General features: G+C 42.3%; 1 protein-coding gene across 5 annotated transcripts in view; it reads right to left on the reverse strand.

The window, feature by feature from the left end:
- The window catches only part of LOC147121968 (sterol O-acyltransferase 1-like), an 81,842-nt gene that overhangs the window by 14,806 nt on the left and 42,611 nt on the right, over nucleotides 1–24,425 (reverse strand). For all 5 annotated transcript variants that reach the window (XM_085982563.1, XM_085982561.1, XM_085982560.1 and 2 more), the window contains exons 3-10: nucleotides 22,278–22,336; nucleotides 13,780–13,928; nucleotides 13,287–13,346; nucleotides 12,879–12,986; nucleotides 11,512–11,794; nucleotides 4,523–4,598; nucleotides 1,395–1,479; nucleotides 524–569 (exon numbers count right to left, since the gene is read on the reverse strand). In XM_085982563.1, coding sequence (XP_085838689.1) covers nucleotides 524–569; nucleotides 1,395–1,479; nucleotides 4,523–4,598; nucleotides 11,512–11,794; nucleotides 12,879–12,986; nucleotides 13,287–13,346; nucleotides 13,780–13,928; nucleotides 22,278–22,336 — 866 coding nt within the window. The remainder of the gene's footprint in view (nucleotides 1–523; nucleotides 570–1,394; nucleotides 1,480–4,522; nucleotides 4,599–11,511; nucleotides 11,795–12,878; nucleotides 12,987–13,286; nucleotides 13,347–13,779; nucleotides 13,929–22,277; nucleotides 22,337–24,425) is intronic.

Raw genomic sequence — 24,425 nt, forward strand, 5'->3', positions numbered from 1 at the left:
CTCCTTTAAGACACTCCTTAAAACCTACCTCTTTGACCAAACTTTTGATCACCTGCCCCAATTTCTCCTTGCGTGGTTTGGTGTAAAATTTATTGTCTTTTAATACTCCTGTGAAGCGCCTTGGGACATTTTACTACGTTAAAGGTGCTATTTAAATACAAGTTGTTGTTGTTGGGTGATCTTTATCAGTCACAACTGATAGCAGTGGAACCGCGCCCCCCCGCCCAGTTACCAGTCCTTGGATTATCCATAATTTTCTTGGAACACGGCTTCGCATGAAAGCCTTGTTCTGTGCCTCACCGCACAACCTAACAACATCAATCTCCTCCTGCACTGTATTTGTTTTCATTCACTGAGGGGATTTACTCTACTACGTGGGCAAAACAGAGATCAGACTCTCAAATATCTGACAGCTTCCAGTATTCACCAAATGGGCCCTCTTCATTGTGGTGGATCACTGTGGTTCCACCGTATTAGGGAAATATTGCCGAGTTAGTCAGAAGTAACTTTTAAAAAGCTTTACCTGAGCAAATTTTGTAGCAACGTAGCTCCATCTAATGGTAGGATTCCTGTACCCAAAGAAGAGCATTTTCAGCTAACATGGTAATTAATTAATTGTTTATTGATGCAGTTTCTTTCGTGAAATGTAACATTCCTGCTCAATTTAAAAAGGAGCACAGTTTTTAAATCAAAAAACACTCAGCTTGAGGTAATTATTTTAAAACAGATCCAGAAACCGGTTTGGGGGCAGCACACCTACAGCAAAGCTGGTCCCAGCTTCCTCCATGCTGGGCACAGGCTAGGAACAGTGACTGTATCCAGTACTGCACGGCATCTATGTAACAGACATCAGGAGAGGACAGGATTGGACTTGGCTGTAACATGGACATGACTAAAATAAACCACAATAAAAGGGGGGCAATTGCACACTAAATGTCTGTTGTCTGGAAACCTTTAAGCAAAGTTTTTAAACCAAGTACCTTAGTTTTATGACGTAGCACACTTCTATAGGGCTTCTTTTACCAAAATAAAAGAACATAATCTTAAAATTAGAGCCATTTTAGGAGTGAAATCAGTAAGCACTTTTCACACAAGTCTGGAACTTACTCCCTCAAAAGGCTGGGGACGCTGGGTCAATTGAAAATTTCAAGTTTGAGATCAGTAAGGGTAGCAAGGGATATGGAGCAAAGGCAGGTAAATGGAGTTGAGGTGCAGTTCAGCCATGATCTAACTGAATGGCAGAACAGGTTCAATTGGCTGAATGTTGTACTCCTGTTCCTATATAAAATACAGCTATAAATAGTTAAGCACACTATACGGTCACCATTGATAAGGTCAAGATTTTAGCCGTGACTCATTGATCAGCTTTCAGAAAGTGGTCAGACAGTGCTTACCTGGGATAGTTGTCCCGATAGATTAGAGTAGGAGCAAAAAGAAAGTAGAGATACTGGGAGAACTGTGGTATCTGCAAAATGCCACCTGAGACAAAGATAAAACTGAATGATCAACATTTCAATTGAAACATCCAACAGTAAGAAATAGCCCATCTAAATGCAATTTTCCTACAGCACAATACCATTGCAGTAAATAAACTGGATGACAATGCTGGACAGCAAAGTCACCAGGATTCTAGTAATGCATAATATTGAGCATCACTGCCCAGATACAAGGCATATTAGGCACTTGCTTGTTTCCTTTACAGTTCCTTTATTTTCCTTGTTCTTGCTCACTTCTATTTCCCAGATCCATCTGTTTCACACCAAAGCTGCAGGTGGCGAGAGTCAGGTTTATGCTACTTGGAGTGTTTAGTCACTCTCAAAAGCAACAATGAAATGGCTATATAGTGACCAAGTGTTGTTTCACTTCTGCCAAGGAATATGGGTGAGCTTGGACTACATGATTGAGAATTAAATCTTCTCAGCCCATAGCAGTAATGCTGCATCAACGTAATCAGGGCCACATTCAATGCTGACCAATAGGTTGGGTCCTTCACGCAGAATGAGCAAACAATTAACCAGTTTGTTTACACAATCATCCACGGTGAGTTCTAAACTTCACCAGCGTCACCATATAAAGTAGAGGTTCCCAAACTGAAGAGCGCAAGGAGGATTCAAGCTGTAACTAGCAGGAATTGGATGCAATATATATTGGTGGCACTGTAGTACTACCCCCCGCCCCGTTCAATAAGATCATGGTTGATCTGATTACTCCACATTCGCGCCTACTCCTGATAACCTTTCACCCCCTTGCTTATCAAGAATCTATCTACCTCTGCCTTAAAAATATTCAAAGACTCTGCTTCCACCGCCCTCTGAGGAAGAGAGTTCCAAAGACTCACGACCCTTTGAGAAAAAATTTCTCCTCATCTCCATCTTAAATGGGCGAACCCTTATTTTTAAAAACAGTGACCGGTTTCTAGTTTCTCCCACAAAAGGAAACATCCTCTCCACATCCACCCTGGCCAGACCCCTCAGGATCTTACGTTTCAATCAAGTCACCTCTTACTCTTCTAAACTCCAGCGGATACAAACCTAGCCTGTCCAACCTTTCCTCATTAGACAATCCACCCATTCCAGGTATTAGTCTAGTAAACCTTCTCTGAACTGCTTCCAACACATTTACATCCTTCCTTAAATAAGGACACCATTACTGTACACAGTACTCCAGATGTGGTCTCACCAATGCCCTGTATAACTGAAGCATAACCTCCCTACTTTTGTATTCAATTCCCCTCACAATAAACGATAACATTCTATTAGTTTTCCTAATTACTTGCTGTACCTGCATACTAACCTTTAGTGATTCGTGCACTAGGACACCCAGATCCCTCTGCATCTCAGAGCTCTGCAATCTCTCACCATTTAGATAATATGCTTTTTTATTCTTCCTGCCAAAATGGACAATTTCACATTTTCCCCACATTATACTCCATTTGCCAGATCTTTGTCCACTCACAAACTATCTATAGCCCTCTGTAGCCTCATGTCCTCTTCACAATTTACTTTCCTACCTATCTGTCATCAGCAAATTTAGCAACCATACCTTCGGTCCCTTCATCCAAGTCATTTATATAAAAGCTGAGGCCCCAGCACTGATCCCTGTGGCACACCACTCGTTACATCTTGACAACCAGGAAATGACCCATTTACGCCTACTCTCTGTTTCCTGTTAGCTAGCCAATCTTCTATCATGCCAATATGTTAACCCCTACACCATGAGCTTTTATTTTCCGCAATAACCTTTGATATGGCGCCTTATCAAATGCCTTCTGGAAATCTAAGTACAGTACATCCACCGGTTCCCCTTTATCCACAGCACATGTTACTTCCTCAAAGAACTCCAATAAATTGGTTAAACATGATTTCCCTTTCACAAAACCATGTTGACTCTGCCTGATTACTTTGAACTTTTCTAAGTGCCCTGCTATAACGTCTTCAATAATAGCTTTTAACGTCTTCCCTATGACAGATGTTAAGCTAACTGGCTAAATGAAAAATAAATTAGGAATGGCATCTGCACTTATGGGTCCTCCAGTATTGCTGAACTATTTTGAGTTACCAGCTATAAATACAGCAACATTAATTACGCAAAAATACTTTATTTTTTTTAATTCATTCCTGGGATGTGGGTGTCGCTGGCAAGACCAGCATTTATTGCCCATCCCTAATTGCCCTTGAGAAGGCATTGGTGAGCCACTTTCTTAAACCGCTGCAGTCTGTGGGGTGAAGGTGCTCCCACAGTGCCGTTAGGGAGGGAGTTGCAGGATTTTGAGCGATGAAGGAACGGCGATAAATTTCCAAGTCAGGATGGTGTGCAACTTGGAGGTGGTGATGGCGTTCCCACACGCCTGCTGCCCTTGTCCTTCTAGGTGGTAGAGGTCGCAGTTTTGGAGGTGCTGCCGAAGAAGCCTTGGCTGTAATGCATCTTGTAGATGGTACACACTGCAGCCACAGGACACCAGTGGTGGAGGGGGGGTGAATGTTTAAGGTGGTGGATGGGGTGCCAATCAAGCAGGCTGTTTTGTCCTGGATGGGATCGAGCTACTTGTGTTGTTGGAGCTGCACTCCTCCAGGCATTTCTTAGAAAGGGGGCGTGCATGGGACATCAATTTCTGAAGGGGAGCTCAGCAAAAGTAGTTTGGGAACCTCAGATAAAGCATCAAGTGGTGGCCAAGTACTTCCCAAAGTGAGCGAGAGGGGAGTGAAGAGACAACAGAAAGAATTTACCAAGAAGAAAAAAAAAACAACAGGTAGGTGCTACAGCAGCATTCGGACAAGATTGGGCAACTGTTAGCTGCACCCAAGTATGGAGCAGGGGATAAGGAAAAAACACAATTCATTTCCACTAATATATCTTGGTAGGTTTCTTCCATTGAATTTTGAGAGATGCGAACAGTAAGAGATTCCTTTCTAATGTATAAATCACTTCCCCATCAATCTGAAAGTGCTGGCTCTTTTTCCAGTCTAGGTCCTTGGCCCAGTCACACCTCTCCTTCAAAACATGGCAAACTATTCACACTCACTGTTCTTTTCTTTGTTCGATACCACTCTGCTAAAGTTCTCCCGTACGAAGGAATGCGCTTTCATCATCAGGCGGACCTAATGAAATCAAACAGAACATTAGCAACCATGAACCTCAACCCTAATCATGTTGAGGTATTACAAAACACCTCACTTACACACACTTTGTATTTGCCTTCCAAAAAGGTACACGCTTCTGATGGCACTGGCCACCTATGAGCAGTAAATCCAATTTGATTTTATGACTGGAATGAGAGATTAATTTTTATCCATTTGAATGGCTAGCAAGACAGCAAAATGGGGACACAGAATATAGGAAATCAATTAGTACCATTACTTAGTGGAAAAGCCCCAAAAGCATTTTCCTTCAAAATGGAGCTTCGCATAGATTATACAGTATTATGAAACGTGCAATCCTCAGTCATTATCTCACATTCAGAACTTGAGATCCAGCTCACCGATTCTGCATGAGGGACCACATGTATGCAGACAAAGACTGCAAACCCTGCAATACCATCCAGGTTTAAGGAGTTTATTTTATCCAGGGTACATTACTGGTCACTCAGGGAATCCAAACGTGGCACAATAACTGTTCCATACTAGGCCTACTCCACAATGACGCAGCTTGTGACCTGTCTGCTCAAGGGAGAGATGCAGAGGGTCATAAACAGCACACAGTCAGGAAGCAGAATGAACTTCATGGGCTATGACTGCCCCTGCCAGGTAGTGATCAAATGGGGAGATTTGGACAGGGGTGGGAGAAGGCGGCTGTTACAGTATTGCTGCAGGGCACTGACCACGCAAGACACTTTCCAGGGCTTTGCGGAATCAGAAGGCATGCTGGGACGTTCAACCGAGCAAGTCATTGTGAGCATAGTTATTAGTTCTGAAGAACCTCTCCAGGAAGAGTGCAGGGTGTGAAGTGAAGAAAGTAATGAGACAAAAAAATGGAATTGTTCTCCCTCTAGTCTCTTCTGCATTCTTTTATTTAGGATACGAGAGTTTTAAAATAAATTCTCAAAAATACTGCACTCGGTCGGAAAGCTGCGCATTCTTTTAGCCAGTGTATTTGTCCTTAGATCTGCAACAAAATGCAACAATGAAGAAAAAGTGTCCTTGAATTACTTAATTGCAACCTGGTTTATTATTTGCTTTATTCCAAGAACTGTAAATTAAAGGTACTTTGAACTTGCTGTGGATAGATTTCTGTCCATCTATTATGAAGTGGACTGCTTTGGACCAGCCATGTGCCATTCCACCTTTTGATGGTTGAGTGCTGACCTTGAAATACCTGCAAACTCCAGTAACATGGTTCTTGAGGAAAGGGATATCCCACAGGTTGTCTCTGGGGCAAGGAGTTAATTAACAACTGTAAACCCAGGCAGAGAACTTTTGCCAGTTTTTCTTGTTACATCGATGTAGAAGTGAACATGTGAAGGCTCAGTGCGGTGGACTGGGGAACGTGACGGTGGATAGGCAATGGCAAACATTTAAAGATTGCATGGATGAACTACAGAATTTGTTCATCCCTGTTTGGCATAAAAATAAAACAAAAAGGTGGTGCAACCATGGCTAAGGGGAAATTAGGGATAGCATAAGATCCAAGGAGAGGACATATAAATTGGCCAGAAAATGCAGCAAACCTGAGGATTGGGAGCAGTTTAGGATTCAGCAAAGGAGGACAAAAAGATTAATTAAAAGGGGGAAAATAGAGTATGAGTGTAAGCTTGTAGGGAACATAAAAACTGACTGTAAAAGCTTCTATAGATGTGAAGAGATAAAGATTGGTGAAGTCAAGCATAGGTCCCTTGCAGTCAGAATCAGGGGAATTTCTAATGGGGAACAGAGAAATGGCAAACCAATTAAATACATACTTTGGTTCTGTCTTCACAAAGGAGGACACAAATAACCTCCCAGAGATGGCGGGGAACATAGGGTCTAACGAGAAGGAGGAACTGAACGAAATCAGTATTTGTCTGGAAATGGTGTTAGGGAAATTGACGGGATTGAAGGCCGATAAATCCCCAGGGCCTGATAATCTACATCCTAGCGTACTTAAGGAAGTGGCCTGAGAAATAGTAGATGCATTGCTGGTCATCTTCCAAAATTCTATAGACTCGAACAGTTCCCAAGGATTGGAGGGTAGCTAATGTAACCCCACTATTTAAAAGAGGTGGTCGAGAGAAAACAGGAAATTATAGACCAGTAAGCCTGACATCAGTAATGGGGAAAATGCTAGAGTCCATTATAAAAGATGTAATAACAGAGCACTTGGAAAACAGTGAGAGGATCGGACAAAGTCAACATGGATTTACAAAAGGTAAATCATGCTCGACTAATCTACTGGAATTTTTTGAGGATGTAACTGGTATAGATAACGGAGAACTAGTGGATGTGGTGTATTTGGACTTTCAGAAGGCTTTCGATAAGGTCCCGCATAAGAGATTAGCGTGTAAAGTTAAAGCACATGGGATTGGGGGTAAGGTACTGTCTTGGATAGAGAACTGGTTGGCAGACAGGAAGCAAAGAGTTGAAATAAACGGGTTTTTTTCCCCCCCGAGTGGCAGGCAATGACTAGTGGGGTACCACAGGGACAGTGCTAGGACTCCAGCTATTCACAATGGCCCAGAAATTCAGGTCTCCACGGGTGAGTACGCATGGGGTACTCACCCATAAGCCCATGGAAGTGCTGGTTTCATGCATGCACTGCGCATGCGTGGGAAACCGGCACTTCCGTTCCCCTGAAAGAAGGGGTTGAGAGGTGGAACGCGTGCACAGAAGAGGCAGCATGTGCGCATCGAACTTACGTTTTTAATTGCAGGTTTTCCCGGGAGGGCAAGCCTCCAAGAGATACACTTTTAAAAAGCAGGCACAAGGCCTGCTTTTTACAAGGTAAGTGGTGAATTAATTAAAATTAAAACATTTTTTCCCCCCCACAGGTTTATTATTTTTAAAATACTTTAAAAAGGGAAGTTTATTTTTAGCCCCGTTAGAAAATGTAATTAATTTTTTCAAAAATTAAAATGGTTTAATAGTTATTTCATGTAATTTATAGTTTATTTTAAAAATGTGAATTTTTAAAACTTATTTGAAGATTTAGTGATGTTTTGGGGCTGGCTTATAGTATTTATATAGGTTTGACAGGTCTTCCTGTCAAACTTATGAATGAAGCATTCCCTGCTACCATTGGCTCTCCATGGCCCACGTGATCCATGGGGAGGCATCGAACTAACTGCGCCCCTGGGATACGCAAGCACTGCATGCCGGCAGTTGGAGGCGGCCCAGGATCGGAATTCAACGCGGGCCCACAGCTCAACAGCCGGTGCCCAAGGTAAGTGCAGGTCGGGGGCTTGCACCCACGGGAAGCCCCCGACCCAAATTTCTGGGCCAATATATATTAATGATGATCTAGACGAGGGAACTAGATGTAATATCTCCAAGTTTACAGACGACACAAAGCTGGGTGGGCGTGTGTGTTGTGAGGAGGATGCAGAGAAACTCCAGTATGATTTGGACAGGTTGGGTGATTGGGCAGATGCAGTATAACGTGGATAAATGAGAGATTATCCACTTTAGTGGCAAAAACAGGAAGGCAGATTATCTGAACGGCAATAGATGGGAGAAGGGGGAAGTGCAACGAGACCTGGGTGTCCTTGTGCACCAGTCGCTGAAGGTAAGCATGCAGGTGCAGCAGGCGGTTAAGAAGGCAAATGGTATGTTGGCCTATGGTATGTTGGCCTTCGTAGCGAGAGGGTTCGAGTACAGGAGCAAGGATGTCTTGCTGCAGTTGTACAGGGCCTTGGTGAGACCACACCTGGAGTATTGTGTGCAGTTTTGGTCGCCTTATCTGAGGAAGGATGTTCTTGGCATGGAGGGAGTGCAGCAAAGATTCACCAGACTGATACCTGGGATGGCAGGAATGACGTATGAGGAGAGATTGGGCTTATACTCGCTGGAGTTTTGAAGAATGAGAGGGGATCTCTTGGAAACTTATAAAATTCTAACAGGACAGACTAGATGCAGGAAGGATGTTCTCGATGGTCGGGGAATCCAGAACCAGGTGTCACAGTCTAAGGATAAGGGGTAAGCCATTTAGGACAGAGATGAGGAAGAATTTCTTCACCCAGAGAGTGGTGAACCTGTGGAATTCTCTACCACAAAAGGCAGTTGAGGCCAATTCATTAAATATATTAAAGAACGAGCTAGATACATTTCTTAAGGCTAAAGGGATCAAGGGGTATGGTGAGAAAGAGACAGGGTACTGAATTTGTGCCGAATGGCCTACTCCTGCTCCTATCTTCTATGTTTCTATGACTTGACGTCAAGCCCAAACTGTTATGCCTGGTGGTTCAGTGTTATTCGGAGAGTTATTCAAGAATTATACTTTATTATTTGTGAACTGAGGAGGTGCAAGTTAAAAAAAAAAAAAAATCAATGAAATATGTGGTGTTGATCTTTTGCTACTGTTTGATTTTTAACGAGTCGCAGTATATAGTCCAAATCACAGTCTGACAGGAGTGGCTATACATCAGTTATTCAAAGAACTAGGAGAGGACTCATGTCATTTCAGTAACAAGTACGCTGTGCAAGGTTTCATTACTAGATATTGGCCCAGAAATTCGGGTCCCAACGCGTGAGTACACACGGGGTACTCACGCGTGGACGTGCTGGTTCCTTGCATGCACAGGAAACCGGCACTTCCGATCCTCTGAACGAAAGGGTTCAGAGGTCGAACGCGTGCGCGCGGGAGTCTGCGCGTGCGCTTTGAACTTATGTTTTTTTTTTTTAAAACAGGTTTTTCCGTGAGGGTAAGTCTTTAGATTTTAGAAATGTAAAAAACAGGCGTAAGGACTGCATTTTAAAAAGGTAAGTGGTCAATTAATTAAAATTAAAATATTTTTTCCACAGGTTTGTTATTTTTAAATACTTTAAAGCAAGGTAAGTTTATTTTTAGCCCTGTTTTTTTATAAAATTATTTTTCTCAAATTTAAATTATTGTTAAAAATAGTTATTTAATGTAATTTATAGTTTATTAAAAAGTGTGATTTAAAAGAAAAATTATTTGAAGGTTAACTACTGTTTTGGGCCCTCAGCATTCATATGTTTTGACAGGTCTTTCTGTCAATCTTATGAATGGGCTTTTCCCTCCTCCGATTGGCTGCCCATGGCTCACGTGATCCCAGGGGACGCATTGCACTAACTACGCCCCTGGGACACGCCAGCACAGCGCGCCAGCCTCTGGGCCAGGCACCGGAGAGGAATTCTATGCAGGCCCAGAGCTCAACTGCCGGCGCGCTAGGTAAGTGTAGGTTGGGGGCTTGCACCCGCGGGAAGCCCCTGACCTGAATTTCTGGGCCATTGTATATTCGGTTGACAAGAAATGGAGTGCTTACTTGCAGGCATGGTCCTCAACGCTGGGTGCAAGAGATACCTGTTCAGAGTCTGAAAATCAGTTACCTCCAGATCACCACTGGCAGGGATGCCATTTTGTTGTGAATGCATTATTATTTTTTTTATTTTTTTATTTATTTATTTATAAATCAAACTTATACACGTTATGACATCTGAACTGCACAATTAGACTTCAGCACGAAACTCTCACATTAGACATTACGCAATATACAAATCATATTAACCCTTTGATTAGATTTCAGCCTATGATTTGCTCCCAGGTGCTCTTTATTCTCTTGTATAAACCATCTCAACTCCCTTGATTGAAATCGCAGCTTGTAACCTATCCCCAGGTATCTGTTATTCTTCAGCGTCATTAAGCAAACCTCAAGTGATTTCAGAGAGAGGTGCTGATTGTCCAAGGTAGTTGCTGAAACATCAGAGCTCAAATAGATCGAGTCCCAAGTTATATTGCAGGACTGCCAGTGAAATGAAAGTTACAATTCGTGACTTTCAAACAACTGCACATGTGCAACATAACTCCCACTGTTGTAGAATTCACCCATGGAAGCAGCTCCATCGAGTAAAGGGAGCGAGAGGACGAGACATCAGAAAATAACAAATCTGAAGCGGGGTAAGGAGCAGGAGGCTAGACATTAGTGTGTTCAGTCGAGGCTTGTGTGGTGTTTTTTTTTAAAAAAGCTATTCAATGTATTTCAAAAGGAATACTCCAGAACAAGGTCATTAAAAACTTTCAAAGCCAAACATTTGTAGGAATTCGAATTGGTTTGGCTCCCACCCATTTCCCTGAAAAATCAGTATTCTAGCACAAGAGTTTCATAGATCACTAACTGCTCTCAGCCCATTCCCAAATCTGACTGCACATGGCTGTTAAATTAAATCGGTAGTTTAAGGGACAAAAATCACTGAAGTCGCCCAAAATAACCACCCACCGAGAATCCAGCTGTCCCACTGCCAAAGATTTAATATACAGAAACATTGAAGTAACAATTACAGTTGAGCAAATTTCCTTTTAGAGCTTCAATTTTCAAAGCAGACGGAGACATTTTAACAACCAAGGACTTTCCCCAATAAACTTCTGGTTTGGCCAAATTGACCTTAAATCAGGTATACCTGTATGTTCCTTCAAATTACACTTAAAATTTGTTTCTCTAAAAGCAAGGCAGGCTGTAGGACAGCTCCTTCTCCCTTTCCAATTCCCAAACTCCTTCAAACACCAACAGCTTTTTTTGGTACTTTTTGTTACTGAAAAGGTTAGTGAGCCAACAAACTGAACTGCTATTTTTAGTCACGTTCCCAACCTGCTTCAACACATCGCTTGTCAGGCTTAAGCCATACTATATTGGTCTTCCTCCAATTTCGATTCCAGGAGCCCAGTGTCCATGAGCCAACTCCTGATACTTATGCTGCTAGATCCACTTTCAGTAGATCAGAAGACTTGCAGGCCCAATTTAAAGGTCTTCAGAAACAGGAATTTAACAGAATAAATGCCAGGAGCTGGCTCCCAAAATCTGAATTACTAACATGAAATACCCTATTGAGATAAAATGCCACTAGAAAATACTGAAACTTCACCCACCTGTTCCAATATAACAATGAAGCGGGAGGCTGGAGGTAGACAAAAGTGAATGACTGTGTAGACTGGAGCAGCCCAAAGGCCTACTGTTTGGAATAACAAAAACAATGCACCAAAGAACACTGTCCGCAGAACTTTGTGTTTCGATGCCTGATATCCCAATGCCCATTGTAGAAACAGCCCATATGGAATGAGGAGTGTGGACAGGAACATACAGAGCCAGGTGGAAATGACAATTGGAAACCTCCCAAAGGCATAAACCAACAGGTCAAAGTCAAGGACCAGCCTGCAAAAAGGAAGAATAGCAGTGAAGGAAAAGCAGCTCAATACATTAAACATCTATATACAGCTTCATTAGGTTTATTTAGCATACTGGTAAAGCCATTCGAGAAGGCTCACCACCACCTTCTCAAGCGCAATTAGGGATGGGCGATAAATGGTGGCCTTGTTAGCGACGGCCATATCCCAAGAATGAACAATAAAAAAATGCTATAAAAGATGACACTTAAGCCAATACACTTCAATTGTGTGCCAATATGCTTTCCGTGTGATATTCTTAATTCATGACCTCAGACTGCACCAAACACTACCTACACCCGTGACAAGCCTGCAGTCACCTACACTTCACCATGGCATTGTGTAACCCGAAATACTATCACCAAGCACAACCTCGAATTCAAGGGGCCAGTACAAAAAGTTCACATACACCATGATAGACTACTGCCACTACACTATATTTATGGATGAATTGTTGGAGCATATCTGAAAAATAGAATTTCTCTTGCACAAACTGTATACCAGTATTATGGAAACAGACACCTCTTGAAGATTATACATGTAATAGAACAAGTATGCAGCTTCCCCCAGTGGCTCAGTTAGTGAATTCATTGTCTGGTGTGATACTTAGCCATATAGATCAAGATGATCCAAGTTTTCTAGTTCATGCTGAGTTAGCTGGAATGCTACATTTGGCCTCACCATTCATTTTAAAAATGGGATTGAGACACAAAATGTACAAGAAATTAATTAACCTACAAGAATACTGTACACAGTTTAACAAGCATGAGCCAGTTACAGACAGAAAAGTTACATGTTCAATGTCACTTCTGGCTTATATTTCTAGTGATGGATCCCCAACTCTTAAACATCTGTTTAAATTTGTCAAGGCTTCTAATTCAGTATTGTTCTGAACCTTCACATAATATTCCTTTGCATCAGGTTTAAATATACCCATGTCACTCATCAGTCATGGAGTTCTTTCAATCTAGTTGTATAGGCAGAATGGTTTAGAAATATACATAAGGTTCAAATTTTTTAAAACAGACTACATTTGTCTTTTCTGTCCTCCCCTCCTTCTCCAAAATCCTTACCTTCCTTCATCAATGAAGTCCATCACCAGGGTACTGACTATAAATAGGATGAGTAAAGCGATGAACATGTGATAAATGGTCCGGATGTGATTCACCTGGAACAGCTCACTGAGGAGGAACAGAGAAACACATATACTCTGGTCTGTTGCAACATAGCTGCACTGACATAAAACTTAAAAAGGGAACTAGTAGCTCAGGAAGGGAAAAAAATTCCAATTGCATAAGTACAAGTTTAGAAATTCAAATCAAGACAATTAAGCAGACAAGAGTTGAAATTAGGTCCATCTGAAAATTTTCCAAAGTGTGCATTCACAATCCAACCGTTCCAATATTTGGTAGCTCTACTTTTAGCTGCCAAGATTGGAAGAATTGATAAAGGTGAGTCACCCATTTAAAAATCATACTCACTCGAGCAGAGATCGCCGAGACATGAAGTGCTTTCCCTTTTCTGGGGGTGCCCTTGCCTGTCTGTAACCAAATGCATTTAATTAGAACTTAACGACAACACAGTAAGCCTTCAATTACAATCAATCCAATCTGAAATAACATGGCAAAAATCAACATTAACAGAGGGGAGATAAATTCTAACTTCTCTCTTCAGAAACTATGAACTCATTCACATCTCAAATGATAAATATCTAAGTTATCACACATTACTCCTCTTTACATGCCTCACTGTATTCTTCATGTAACCTTCTCTATGGACCCCGAGAAAAGTATCTATTCTGGTAACTGGTCTTTATGTAAAATAGCACCCGAGACAAAAAGGAGCAAACTAGACCCCAGATTCCTCCAGTCAGTGCTGGAATGTACAACACTGGCACACATCAGTTTATAGCCTGTTTGGCCATACATATATACACTCCATTGCCTGTTGTGTTCATGTCTCATCATTCCTTACCTGTGAGCCACAACTATCTGCTCTTTTTCTCCTTTCTTATCTGTATCGGTGAATAGAGAGGAGTCCAGGGTGGTTGATTCATCTATCAGATTGTCCACAAAATGGTTAAATTGAGAATCAAACTGCTTCAACAAGTCAGTCTTCATTTGCTATATTAAAAAAGATACAAACAGAATAAATGCCAGAAAATATTCTTAAGCTGCATAAAATATTCTCTACATTGAGCAGCCCGAGTGCCCTTTGAAGATCAATTGAACCATCAGGTGAACCTCAAGATATAATAGTCTAGAAATCTCCCCCACATATCTGTTGAAACACACACACGCAAACAGAATTAGCCAGGACCCTCTAAGCAACCAATAAATAATTACGTTCACACAGCAAATGAACAACTGCAGCAAATAGTGCAAGTTTAGGCTGCATATAATGACACCATTATTCCTGGCCAGAATGAGTATGATTGGGTAATTCCCCTGTCAATCACGCCTGGAGACCACACTGCTGATTGATTTTACTCACAATTTGTATGCAACTATCCTCCACACAGCATTTTTCTGGAGAAATTATCCTGCTTTTACTGGTCATTTCAGCCATCAGTTCAGTTTGCTGCAGTTCATCGAGATGCTTTAAATAGGCTCTGTAGACTGTTTGCTATAGTGCTCTGTTTAAATAGACTCTGAGTAAATAAACTTTGTTTGCTGCAAAATAGATTGTTCCCTGCAAAATAGATTGTTTCCTGCAAGTCCTGCCCCACCTTGAACTCATCACAAGCTTATTGAGCGATCACTTAGTCAACTACAAGAATCGATAAGGTAGTGAGACTTGAACCATACCCCTGCATCAGTCATTGGAGGAGAGGAGGGGGTAAAAAAGCATTTAACAAACATTGGGACAATTTTCCTCTTCACAATCTGTGCTCAAATCTCAGTAGATTTTTTTTCCACTGAGGTGTCAGCCTTGACTCGGTGGCAGCACTCACCCAAGTCAGAAGGTTATGAGTTCAAGCCCCACTTCAGAGTCTTGAGCACATAATCTAGGCTGACACTTCAGTACAGTCGAGAGGGAATGCTGCACTGTCGGAGGTGCCATCTTTCGGATGAGACATTAAACTGAGGCCGTCTGCCCTCTCGGTTGGATATAAAAGATCCCATGGCAATATTTGAACACAAGAACATTAGAATTAGGAGCAGGAACGGCCCTTCAAGCCTGCGCCACCATTCAATAAGATCATGGCTGATCATCAACCTCAACTCCACTTCACCGCCCGATCTCCATAGCCCTTGATTCCGAGAGTCCAAAAATCTATAGCTCAGCCTTGAATGTACTCAATAATTGAGCATCCACAGCCCTTTGGGGTACAGAATTCAAGATTCACAACCCTTTTGAGTGAAGAAATTTCTCATCTCAGTTTGAAATGGCCGACCCCTTATCCTGAGACGATGCCCCTAAGCTCTAAACTCTCCAACCAAGGGAAACAACCTCTCAGCATCTACCCTGTCAATCCCCCTCAGAATATTGTATGTTTCAATGAGATCACCTTTCATTCTTCTAAACTCCAGGGAGCATTGGCCCAATCTACTCAATCTCTCCTCATAGGACAACCTGCTCATCCCAGGGATCAATCTTGGAGAGCAGGAGTGTCCTCCCCAGGCTGATTTTTAATTACTTGATAAATCTGACTTGCAGCTTGTAATTCAAGTTCAGCTCAATGAGGAGCAGTTTTACACCTGCAGGAGGTTACAGAGAAAGGTGTGGGTGAAGCCTCAAAGGGATTTAATCACAAGAATGAGAATTTTAAATTTGACCGTTTGAGGAACTGGAAACCAATGTTGATCAGTGAGGACAGGGGTGATGACAAGTGAGACTTGGTACAAGATCGGATACAGGTAGCAGTGTTTTGGATGAGCTGAAGTTTACAAAGGGCGAAGACAGGAGACCAGCTCGGGGAGGATTAGAATAGTCTGGAATAGAAATGATAAAGGAATGAATGAGAGTTTTAGCAGAGGTGGGCTGAGGCTGTGTGATGGAGAGAATATGGGGTCAGAGGTTCAGGACCTCGAGATTGGGTACAGTGTGGTTCAGCATGAGACAATGGCTGGAGGGGAGGATGGAGTCATTCTTGAGGGCCAAACACTATGGGCTGGATTTCCATTGAGGCGGCGTGACTACAACTTTTGGGTTGTAGTCCCGCCTCCATCAAGTTCTAGCCAACCCACACAGTTTGGACTTGATTGACCTTGTTAAGCCCGCCCAGCGGACTCAGCAGGCCAATTAAGGGCCACCCGACAATAGGTGATGTCACAGATTGAAATTTCATCTGTCAAGGCCTTTTGACAGATGAAATATCAGCCTTCGACAGCTGTTTGAAGCTGTCAAACACTGAATCTGTACTCCAGGTTAATTCCTTCCTCTCAGGATGATTTAGAGATCTCCCCGGACAGAAAGCTGAATGCTGCAGATTTTGACAGCTGGCTGCCATTCTGCTTTCTGTGCCGGTGGTATGAGGGACTCCAGAGACCTGAAGGAAGGCTATAAAGGTAAGTAAACGTTAGTAGAACTTCTTTAAACACACCAAACACACTTACCTCTGCACTCATGCACCCATCACTCACCTGAACACCAGACATCTCGACCCCTCCAAGCCCTTCATCCTGACAGCCCACCTCGCTAACTTGGGGGTGGTTTGGAGCCGTCGGGAATCCCACATTTCAACAATAAAAATAGGGATTAGGCTAAAAACTACCTGTTAACAGGCAGTTAATTGGCACTAATCCCCTTCCCGCCTCGGGGAGGCGGGTCCCAGTGCGGGGCGGGTACCCGCCTCCTTTGAAACTGGCATGGAGGCGGGTTGGGGTCAGGACCCCCGATTTCGGGATTTGAAACCCCCACACGCGTCCAATCCTGACTCCACGGCCCAATGAAAATCCAGCCCCAAGCTTTGATCTTCCCAATATTTAGCTTGAGGAAAGAGTGTTTTATTTAAGACTGGATGTTGGATAAGTAGTCCAACAGTGAAGGGGTCAAGCTAGGTGGACAGGTAGAATGGTGTGTCATTAGGAGACAGGTGGAAACTGCCCCATGTTTTCAGATGGCATCGTCAAGGGGCAGCATGTAAATGAGGAAAAGGAGGGGGCTAAGGATAGATCCTTGACGGATGCAAAAAGAGAGCCATCAATTCCAGTAAGGGTTCTATTTGACCTTAAGCAACAATATTTGTATCTAAAAAGTTATTCCACAATTTGTAGGGAAGGACACAGTAACAGGAGAACTCTTTGCTGCTGAAATTTAATTGGAGGAAAGCTTACTGTAACAGTAGATTTCTTTCACCAATCGAGACAAAATTTGCCACATGGAGGGAGAAAAAATGATTTGCTCAGAACTAAATCTGTTCCATGAAACATGATAAAATGATGAGGTGCACTGAAGAATTGTAACAAATAAAAACTGCACGTGCTGAATTATGTTAATCATAACTCAGTCTGTAAAATTAGCTGTTACAAATCTAACTGTATACTACAAACTTACTCTCCGTAGCCAACTTCTGTAACTCGGAAAGTTGGAACTGTGCCCTCTTTCAGCTGAATAAATGGCAGGAGTCCAGCAGAGACACATACAAAGGAAATCATTTCAACACCACCATGTGACCAGGTCAAGCTCAAAATTGTCACAAGCCACACACATTGAATCACGAGTCTGAGGCAAGAAATTTATTTTTTTGTTGAAGCAGAATGTTCAGCAGATTTTAGATCAGATGGTTGGCTTGGATGCCTTTTAGAGGCAGGCTTGAGGGAAAATGAGAAACCTAACAACTATGACAGGTTGGGAGATTTCTATCGTTTATGCTGTATAATAACTAGAGTTAAAATGATCTTGGAATGAGATGCCAGATGGGGTAGTGGAAACGAAAATGTTAGATTAATAAAGGACGGGGTAGGAGTGGTCGGGAGTCTCTGCCTAAATGCACGAATTAAGATGAGCTATCCTCATCCATAATTATCTTGTGATTTGAGAGACTGGGGACTTCCTTCCTCTCCCCTCCCTCCAATTAATGCATTTCTACTTTCAGACTGTGGTTCTCATCCACGACGGTGTACAGGAGGAAAGTGTCAGCAATCTGTAAATAAAAGGAAACTATGTAAAGTTCAATTATACAAAACAGCAGTGACTGTTAATGTGTGCTTCCTGTTGGACCACAGCACTGGGGATTACAACATTAGGTCTCTTTAAAAAAAAACATTACCAAGAATTATCAACAAACTTTCTGCAGTTCAAAATCTGATGCTTGTTGTTTGGAAACTCGATGAAACTTATTACGAGCATGAGAATGAGATAGGAACCATTCAACAGGGTCAAATTCCTCTCTCGAACTTGAGTTGTCAGAAGTCCCCACCAGAATGATGTGTGTTTAAGATTTGTAAAAACAGTAAAATGCACAAGAGAGCCTCTTGCTTATGCACAGCTTAGTAATTCAAAGTAAATCTTCAATGATAGAATCTTTCAGCACAGAAGGCGGCCATTTGGCCCCTCATGCCTGTGCCTTCTCTGAAAGTGCTGTCCAATTTCGTCCCACATCCAGCTTTTTTCCCATAACTCTGCAAATTAGTCTTCAAGTATACGTCCAATTGCCTTTAAGTTACTGTGGAATCTGATTCCACAACACTTTCCAATAGTGCGTTTCAGAACAACCCACTGTAGAAATTTCTCATTTCCCCTCTAGTTCTTTACCAATTATTTTAAATCTATAACCTCTGGTTACTGAGCCACTTGCCAGAGTAAAGTGTCTCCCTATTTGCTCTATCAAAACCCCTCAAATTTTGAATAGCTCGATTTGGTCTCCTCTTAGCCTTCTCTGCTCGAAGGAGAACAATCCCATCTTCTCCAATCTCTCCACATAATGGAAGTCCCTAATCACAGAAATCACAGAAACCCCAGTGCAGATAGAGGCCATTTCAGCCCATCGAGCCTGCACCGACACATATCCCACCCGAACCCCGTAACCCCTACATCAACACATATCCCACCCTATCCCCGTAACCCCACGTATTTAATCCCCCTAACACTAAGGGTCAATTTATCATAGTCAATCAACCTCACCCGCACATCTTTGGACTTGGTAAACCTCCTCTGTATCCTCTCCGGTGCCTTGACATCCTTCCTAAAGTGTGATGCACAGAATTGGACACAATACTCCAGCTGAGGCCTAACCAGGGATTTGTAAAGGCTCAGCATGACTCCCTTGTTTTTATATTCAATGCCCCTATTTACAAAGCCAAGTATCCCATACGCTTTCTTAACCACCTTATCAACTTGCTCTTCCACTGTCAAAGACTTGTGAATATGTACCCAGAGGTCCCTAATGTTCTTGAACCTCTTCACCTCAAAATAGTACCATTTAGATTATACTGCCTCTCCATGTTGTTTCGCCCAAAGTGCATCACTTTACACTTATCCACATTAAATTGCATCTGTCACATGGCTGTTCATTTCACCAGTCTGTCGATGTCCTCTTGAAGTCTGCTACTATCATGCTCACTATTTAATGCATTGCCAAGTTTTGTATCATCCACAAACTTCAAAATTGTACTCCCTCTCTCCAAGTCCAGGTCATTTACATACAACAGGAAAAGCAATGGTCCCAATACACAGACCCCTGGTGGACCCCACTACATCCTGCCCTCCAGTCAGAAAAACATTTGTTCACCACTACACTCTACCTCCTATCCCTTAGCCATTACATACTCTAGTTACCCCCGTCCCTTTAATCCCATGGGCTTCTGTTTTCCAAATAAGTCTTAAGAGTTACTTTATAAATGCCTTTTGAAAGTGCATATATACATCTACTGCACTACCTTCATCAACCCTCTGTTACTTCAAAGAACTCAATCAGGTTTGTCAGATGCAATTTGCCTTCAACCAATCAGTGTTGGCTGTCCTTTATTAACCCATGCTTCCCCAAGTGACCATTAATTTTGTCCTCGACAATGGTCTCCAGTAGTTTTCCCACCGCTGGTTGGTGTATAGTTACCAGGTTTATTCCTCTCCCCTTTTGGCTGTAACATTTGCAATCCTCCAGTCCTCTGGCACCACTCCCATATCCAAGGAGGATTGAAAGATTGTGGTTAGAGCTTCTGCTATCTCCATCCGAGCTCCCCTCAGCAACCTAGGATGTATCCCCATCCGGACCGAGTGACTTGTTAACTTTGAATGATTCCAACCTATTTAGCATCATCTTCCTATCTATTTTTATCCGATCAATATCGCTACTCCCCGTCCACTACTGTAACATTAACTTCATCCTCTTGTGTGAATGGTAAGCTTACTATTAAAGACAAGGCCAACAGTTCAGCTGACTGCAGGAATTTCAGGAAAGCCTCATGCACTAGGTTAAGCAGCCTCTTGAAAAGTTTGATAAAAAGTTTTATGCAAGCCAGAAAGTAATGCACATTAATGAGTGAGCATACAGTTTGAAATTTTAGGATTTCAAGTGTTAAGTGCGCTTGCACATTAAAACAAGGACTGCATTTTCCATCCTGCACCAAGTTGAACACATTTTGGAGTTAAGGACAAACAGACTTTTGAAAACAGTACTTGATAGGTTTTTCTTGTCTTTTATCTGACAATATGCATTTACCCCTCATCATAGCTGAAGAAAATGACAAAGCACTCAACGTGGGCCAGCATCTTTGAAAGAGGAAGGCAGAAACAGGAAGGCGGGGGGGGGGGAGAGGCAGGAATCAAAGTCCACGGGTTAAATTCATTTGCCATTAGTCAGCTGAGATGGCTTACACTATTGCAATGTGCCACTAATCAGCGACATCATGGAAATCCACAGCCTGCACTGTTTTTCTCTGCACTTCTTTGCAACAGTGTGCTGTTCTACTGTTGAGACATTGTCATCACTTCTAATTTTGTCTTCTTGACCCCAAGCAGTCCTTGAACAGTCAGAATACTGTGACAAGTCTGCTACAGAAAATCTGTTTCTTCAGCCTCAAATCATTTTACGGTCAATCTCCAGCAGAAGAGACCATATTTTGAAAGAAGTGCAAGTGTCTCTTCACCCTCCCAAGTTGAAAAGCTGCTGAGTTTTTTTTTTTTAAAACATATGTTGTCGCTGATTTTTATCAGCCTCCTATTCACGCTGCCAAGTCAACAAAAGAAATGCAGCGCAAGCCTAGCGTTATTAATATTCCAGCTGCAGACATCTAACCAGTGAAGTAACCATATCTGTGGAGTGTAAACATTAAAGCTAGAGCTTTTACAGAAGAGCATTCAGTAAGCACATCTTTGCTCAGTGGCGAGAATGTGGAACTCACTACCAAATGGAGTGGTTGAGGCACATTTAAGATGCATTTTAAGGGGAAGCTGAAGCACATGAGGGAGAAAGGAATAGTTGGAAATGTCAATAGGGTAAGACGAAGTAAATAGAGTGGGAGGACACTCGTGTGGAGAATAAAGACTGGCCGAGACCGGTTTGGCCGAATGGCCTGTTTCTGTGCTGTAAATTCCATACAAGAGGTTTATAGCGATGGACTGAGCAAGTCAAAGTTAATCACCCTAGGTCAAATAAAGCAAAGCTCAACATTGAGCATCATCCCACAGAATGGAAAACCACAGCCTCCGCTGGATGCTGCCACTCGCCATATCAAAGTACGCATAGACACAAGCCTCCAAGGCAGAGAACAGTGAAACAAACACTTAGCTCTGCACAATATTAAAAAAAGCCAGTAGATCACAGCAATTTGTCATGTAGTTTAAATTTCAATCAGTGCATTTACATTACAACTACAGGAGTGCTATAAATCCAGAGACAGGGTCTGGCCAGACTCCAGAGAGCAGTGATGCGAAACTCCCTGAAGGCAGTATTCTCACACCACTTGTATTTGATAGCAGAGTTTAAGTCCAATGGTATATGTCAAACTCAGTTTACGAAGCGCTCAGGGTGACCGTTGAAACCCCAGGCACTTGTTAAACCTACCTGAAGAGATAATTTAAATGCTGAGATATTGCAAATATTGCTGCCCACACTCGCGAAACACAATTTTTTTTTATTGCTGGCAACAGAGCTTTCCTGCCTGGCTGGAGCTGGTAGCTGCAGTATAAATACACAACACACAGCACAATCTCAGCTTTATAGCCACTTCTGGATTCTATTTCATGCCAAACTGTGTTTTTATAGCTCTTTATAATCTTTAACAGTAATGAACAGCACTGCTACAGTAAAAAATTGATCTGAATACTTGGTATGTAAGATTACATTTGTTAAAAAAGTTGGCTTCAATCACCAAAACAACTCTAAAATATTGCACTTGAGCAACAAGAAGTGAGCAAATCCCTTTGTTTATTAACAGTGAATTACCTCCCCATAGCAACAGCAAATTTGAACACAAATGGCTTAGCAAAGACATGGACATTTGCATCAGATTATGCTCGTTACAAGGGGAAAAAAGTTAACGTCAACCATGTTGGAAATAATTCTGAACAAGTATTGGGAACCTTACCTCAGCCTTCTGCTTGAGCTGCATCTTTTTATTGATCACGTATTCAGCATCTATTTTTCCTGAAAGGAAACAAAGGCCTCTTTAAACAAGCAGAATGAGTTCCACCAGAAGAGATTTAAGGGTAGGGGGCGGGGGAGACAGGGAAAGGAGAGGAATATGCTGTCCACAAAGTAGCTAAAACAATTCAAGCTCAAAATCAGTCAGTCCAATTAAAACATTGGCAAACATTCTCTCCAATTGTGTCCTTGCCCCTCTCTGACTCTTGGTGGAGCCTGCTCCATTGCCAGTTTTTTTTTTGCATGTCCATTTCTAAATAAATATATTTAATTTGAAGCATAATTTCTCTCATTATGCCTCCCATTGTCTCATGCTCGCAACACTTCTGCCATTTAGCCATCACCTGTTTTCCACTCAAGTACTTAACGGGCATTTTTGTGTTGTAATCAAGACTCATCACACTGCTTCCTACCCAAATTTAATTTTCCCCCAGGCTATCAAAAAAACCACAGAACTCTCATTTTCTCTTCTAAATCTTTTAAAACCCAGTGGCATCCCATATCATGGAACTTTGGGGCCTTTCATCTATTTTTGTTTTTCACTTTACTGCAACTCTTCCATATTCTGTCTCTCACATTCTTACTGAGACTGGGAGCACAGTGTTTAATAGATTTCCAGAGAATATCTGTTGCCAATGAAATCTGATCAAGATCAACTGGGGTTCTCCAGCAAAAAACTAGATTCAAAGGCAAAATGAATTGGATACGTGTACCAAAGTTGCTGAAACATGAAAAATAGAAACAAAAATCAGATATGCTACGCAGCTTCCGAATACCAAAGGCAAGCTCATCTGTGCAAATTCAGCTCACTCGCATTTCAGAAATAAAAACTCAATACAGCACACAAATTATAATTGCCACAGGGTTCTTGCTCACACTTACTGCCAACTCTGACATTTCTTACTGTCTTCTGTCACCAAGCATCCATTTCTCAGTCGGTTTCCCTTCTTCTGAAGTGGTTTCCCAGGAATCTCCACCTAGCATGATTGCATACCACTGAGGAGGCAGAAATCTTGCAGAGGAATTCAATCTGGTCAGTTTTCTATAGGGGATTTGTCCCTTATATCAGTAACTCTCAGATCCTCCATCTTGGGAGGTCAGTGAGTGTGGTTGAGACCAGGACCCTTGACTCTTAAGAAACCACTAGATTCCATAATGGTAAAACAGTCAAGTTGTAAAGGAGCTTCTTTGAAACCTAACTTGTAATCAATCACTTCTACAACCAGCTTGTTCAGCTGTCAGCTTTGGCTCAGTGGGTAGAACTCTTGCCTCAGTCAGGAGGTTGTGGGTTCAAGTCCCACTCCAGAGACTTGAGCACAACATCGAGACTGACACTCCAGTGCAGAACTGAGGGAATGCTCCACGGTTTTGCATGAGACGTTACACCAAGGCCCTATCTGCCCCCCAAGGTGGATGGAAAAGATCCCATGGCACTATTCGAAGAGTGGGGCAGGTCTCCCGTGTCCGAGCCAATATTTATCCCTCAAACATCATCACAAACAGATTATTTGGCTATCACAATGCTGTTTGGGAGGCCTTGCTGCGCACAAATTAACTACGGTGTTTCCTACATTACAACACTTCAAATGTACTTCTGTAAAGCGCTTTGGGCATTCCAAAGGCATGAAAGGCACAATGGCCTCGAAATTAGAAACTTTAGCGCCGGCCGTTAAGGCCGATTTTGAAGAAATAATGGCGGCTTCTGCCCACTTCTGGCACGGAACGCGGCGGCCGCCATATTGGGCAGGTTGGCAGCATTGCCTCTGCCTGCACGCGCCACAAGCATTTTAATTACCAGGAGTGTGACGTCAATGGGCGTGCAACGAATTGACGCACCCAACGATTCAGGACGTTGCCACTCCTCTTACTGCCCTCTCCAAAGCACGCCCGTGTGTGCAGCCGTTGACAGCGCACAGCAGCGGTGAGCTATAAACTTATTATCGTAAACATTCTGTACAATTCACATTGATCGTACTACTTTTAAATAAGTTACACCCAAATAACGGACTTCAATTGTCAGTCAGTTTATTGCAAAAATTCTTTGAGCCAGATCGAGCTGGCTTATTTTTTTCCCCTGTGGTTGCTTAATTTA

The sequence above is a fragment of the Somniosus microcephalus genome, chromosome 3 (genome assembly GCF_052327205.1).
Source record: "Somniosus microcephalus isolate GS21.2 chromosome 3, FLI_Smic_1.0, whole genome shotgun sequence".
NCBI classification, from domain to species: domain Eukaryota; kingdom Metazoa; phylum Chordata; class Chondrichthyes; order Squaliformes; family Somniosidae; genus Somniosus; species Somniosus microcephalus.